This window comes from Astatotilapia calliptera, chromosome 19, assembly GCF_964374335.1.
Source record: "Astatotilapia calliptera chromosome 19, fAstCal68.1, whole genome shotgun sequence".
Taxonomy (NCBI): Eukaryota; Metazoa; Chordata; class Actinopteri; order Cichliformes; family Cichlidae; genus Astatotilapia; species Astatotilapia calliptera.
The window spans coordinates 2,544,978-2,549,423 of NC_137440.1; the positions used below are offsets into that span (position 1 = coordinate 2,544,978).

Sequence of the window (4,446 nt, forward strand, 5' to 3'; positions counted from 1 at the left end):
GGCTGAGTGGTTTGGGCCACATGTGACTCGAGTGGATCAATGTTGATGGCTGGATCATTGATACAGTTTCTCCCTTGTTTGTGACCTAGCTGGGTTGTGGACAACAGCTCTTACAGCCATGACATTAGCCTTATCTCTTCACTTCTTCATGATTGAGGAGATATCCAGAAACATACTCTGGAAAAGACAAAAAGACAACTCTGACATTTAATGTATTGGCACATTTTCATCACATTCAGAAAAAGCAAAAAGATGAATGACTTATTATATTATTTTTATTATAAAACTTATTTTATTTGTGTCAGGGCTACTATGCAGCTTTGGACCAACCAGTTTAGTTAGACATGGGATCTTAAGGTTAATGCAGTGTTATTTAAAAATCTGTTAAAGCATGTGTGCTTAACATATATGCTTAATTTCTAATCTATTCTAATTACTCTTAATTTCAGAACAATTAAACATTGGCAAACCATGCATGAAATTTGTCTTATAAAATAAAAATACAATATGTTCCAATTTTGAATATTTCATTAGGACTGACATTTTGAGCTTTTCAATTAAAATTATAGTGAAATAATTATTTGCCAACTCTGTAACTCTGATTTGTCCTTAAATTTCTGACAAGAGGTCAAACAAATGAGAAGCCATTTAATGCCTTTATCTCTAATAATTTAGGGGAATTTGGAATTCTAATCATTATTTCCACAGAATACTGAATCGATAGTACTGGGCCTTAGCTAGATTCACAAGTAGAGTATCTACAATTACACATACAGTTCTGTGTGTATATAATTATAGTACTGTACAGTCTAATTTAGACTTTGAATAGCTGAGGTCAACTTTCTGGACAATTGTGTTCTGTTATTTAGGCACATGAGACTGCTGTTTACTTGCCATTGACATTCTTCGGCCTCCGGCTGGTGGCATCATCGGCATGTCTCCCTGCAAGGACCCCAGTTCATCTGACTCTTCTGATGTATGTAAGGAGGGACTTGTGGAGCCAGTCATGGACGACAAGCTCTCAGATGGCGGCCTGATCATAAAGCTAGTCTTCCGAGTGTTGGGGATCAGGAACTCGCTCCCCACTGACTCCCTTCTTTCATTTTCATTAAGATTTGGAATAGCTCTGGGCCTGACGTTGCTACTGGCCAGCAGAGCTTCCAAATGGCTGGGGTGAGGATGGTCTTCCTCATGAATGTCCTTGTGGCTTGTTTGAGTCCCATCTGCAGTGGACATGACAGGGATCCAGGCTTGACTGAGGTCCAGGTTTGTGGGGACCTCTGAACCCTCACTAGTTTGGGGAGCTTGGATTGCACAGCTCAGGGCAGACGTGGGTGGATTCCTTGCTTGGGGATAGATATAGATGGTTTGACTGTGCCCCACATGAGCCAAGCTGTTGTGTCTTGGTGCGTCCTGATTGGCTTTGAGCCCACTGTTGTAATGACTCGGTTTCAGGTCCGCCCCTGGAATCACTTTGAAGGTTTGAGTTAAAGGCCCATCGTGAGGTGATACATTGCTTGTTACACAGAGATGTGGTAGGGATGACTTCCTCTTGGACTTGTAAATCAAACTGTCATCTTCTGTGTACCTCTCTGCATACAACACCTGTTTGATTTTCCTGATACCTAAGTGGGATATTTCTAGAATGTTTAGGAAAAGTGAGACACCAGCGATGGCAATCATGAAGGCCATAAATATCGTCTTCTCTGTGGGCCTAGAGATGTAACAGTCTACGCTGTTGGGGCAAGGCAGTCTCTCACACTTATAGAGAGGCTCCAGCTGGACACCATATAGTATATACTGGCCCAGGATGAAGCAGATCTCCACCACGGAGCGTGTAAGGATATGGATGATGTATGTTCTCAATAGAGAGCCTCTCAGAGGTGCCTTCTTCACCTTCCTCTGCTCTTCCAATCTCCTCAGCTCTCTTTCCACCCGCTTTTGTTCATCCAACGCCAACTCAGCCTCATCAAGCTCCTCCTTTAGCTGGGCCCGTCGTCGGTGACGTTCCTTCTCCAATGAACGAATGCAGTAAAGAGCATGGCCCATGTAGACGAGTGAAGGCGCAGACACAAAAATCACTTGCAAGACCCAGAAGCGAATTAGGGAAATGGGGAAAGCACGATCGTAGCAGACTGCCTTACAGCCTGGTTGGTCAGTATTGCAGACAAACTCTGACTGCTCATCATCCCATACATCCTCAGCAGCTGCTCCCAGAATAAGCATGCGAAAGATGAAGAGTATAGTAAGCCAGATCTTTCCCACAATGGTGGAATGTATATGGACCTCTTCTAGGATGCTGCCCAGCAGGTTCCAGTCACCCATGGTCAGCTTCTCACCATGTCACTGTCACATACTCAAACTGTGGAGATACAGCATGCAAACACAACCCATTATCACACAAAACACAATACATTTTAATATCCATCCATTCTCTACCACAAATCCAAGTTTACAGTAAATCTATCCCCACTAACTACATGTCTTTGGACTGTGGGAGGAAGTTGGAGTACCCGATGCAAACTCCACACAGAAAGACGCGGGCCTGATGGCAGAATTGAACTCAGGACCTTCATGCTGTGAGGAAACAGTGCTAATCACCATGCCGCTGTGCATGTTGGCTAGAACCATGCACAGTTAACTTTTAAATATTAACTTTTAAATTAACTTTTAAATATTGTTCATTGTATCAACAGATTCTACTATTTATGACAATTCTATAGATACCAATGTGATTACTGTATTTTCTGATAATCATTAAAATAGCGCCAAAAATACAAAAAACACAAGAAGACAGAATGGTTGCAAACAAACAATGGCCTGCACACTTTTCTGCACAGATTTTGCCCTGCAGAGCATGCACATCAATGCCCTTATATGCAGGACAACGCACAACCAAGATTCCAGCCTATGAACCCAGCTGATATAATTTTGACCTGTTTGTGTACAAATTCAGCAATAAACTAAAAAGAAACGGTAACAAAACTGCATCAAATGTGGGGTGAAGAGCTAAGAGAAGATACAGTGGGACTTTGCTGTTTTATAACACAGCAGCTTTATAGTTAACGTAAATAAGCATAAAAAAAATAAGGAATGTGAGGAGACCCATGACTAGCTTGCGCAGTTTTCTTCTGGGTGTTCCAGCTTCCTACCACAATCCAAAGATATGTATGTTAGGTCAAATGGGATTCTAAATTGAGCATGGATGAAAGGTAGACAAAAGTTGAATATATGGTTATATATATATGTGTGTGTATGAATATATTGTTTAATGTTGCATGTTGCACTTTAAATGGTTGGTAAGACTTGAAAAGTTCTATATAAATGCAGTCCATTTCCACTAACATTATCATTATCCTCATAGAAATTCACACAAGAGTCTAGGGCTGTTTGAAAGCAAGATGACTTTGAGCCAATGATTTTATTCTTTAAACCATACCTGGTTTGCTTCAAGGCCTGAGAAAAAAAGGGACTGGCAATAGAAATGCATACTATACACTGGATGTTAGTGTCTGTAGATACGCAAACTAAATGCTCTTGTGTTATTATTTACAAAGTCATAAATTCAGTTGGAAAAATGTTCTGTTGCTTTACAATAACCACAACAAAATGCAAAACTTTAAGTACATACAATGAGTGAAAAAATGTTTCCCATTCAATCCAATAATAGGTTTTTTAATTTATGTTATATCATCCCTGTTCTTATAATTATGTAGCCTGAGAAAATCAAATAGGTGACATTTTAAGGTAAATCACAGTATAAAGAATATAGGTCTTACAACACACACAATACATATATTAAACATAAACATTTACTAAAGTTTCTTTCTTTATTTTCCATATGGGAAGACTAATTTGGTCGTTTGAGAAAACTAGCTTACGCGAGTCATTCAGGGCCTCATTGGAGAGGATGACATAACAGATCTTTTCGTTTCAACGCATCAACCATTTCAGAAGCACTTACATGTCACTGGTATGGCTTCCCTCTTGGCCTCTTGATGCACTTCATTGTGTTTATGTTTATCCTGGGAACCAAATGGGTCTGTACGGCTACCCCATTGAGCTATCTAGAGGTTCTTTTGTGCCCATCCAAAACTCCAGTCCACATCCCAGAACTCTCCTCTCTCTTTGGTTCTATATGGCTGTGCGTTTTCTGGCTGCTTGTTTGTTGTGAGTGCTTTCCCGTGTTACATGCAGAGTTCACAGGATGTAAGCATTGATTGCCTCTCGACGGGACATTGCCCCCACCCTACTCCTTTCTCCCACGCCAACAGTTCCAACTCCAAACAGTGCATTCAATATAATTCTTCCATGTGGAGAGAGTTTATGTTTATGTTTATGGCTGGTCTTTCGCACAGGGCCTGCTTCTGGTATACTCAACCTAAAGATAACTGAGCCAGCATGGACATCTTAATGTCAAAGTTAAAAGTTCACTCATCTAATGTA

At 40.6% G+C, this 4,446-nt stretch overlaps 1 protein-coding gene across 1 annotated transcript; it reads right to left on the reverse strand.

Moving 5' to 3' along the window:
• Window positions 1-4,104, reverse strand: LOC113012012 (gap junction alpha-10 protein-like). The gene is made up of 3 exons (XM_026151954.2): window positions 3,965-4,104; window positions 895-2,362; window positions 1-177 (listed from the first exon to the last, which is right to left on the reverse strand). The coding sequence occupies exons 2-3, from the start codon at window positions 2,323-2,325 to the stop codon at window positions 139-141; spliced, it is 1,470 nt and encodes a 489-aa protein (XP_026007739.1). The 5' UTR covers window positions 2,326-2,362; window positions 3,965-4,104; the 3' UTR covers window positions 1-138.
• Window positions 4,105-4,446: the final 342 nt, after the last annotated feature.

Coding starts and splice junctions, on each gene's coding strand:
- LOC113012012 (XM_026151954.2), bottom strand. CDS start 2,325: ATGGGTGACTGGAACCTGCTGGGCAGCATCCTAGAAGAGGTCCATATA. Junction 178..894: donor GAGGCCGAAGAATGTCAATG/GCAAGTAAACAG, acceptor TGTCTTTTCCAG/AGTATGTTTCTGGATATCTC.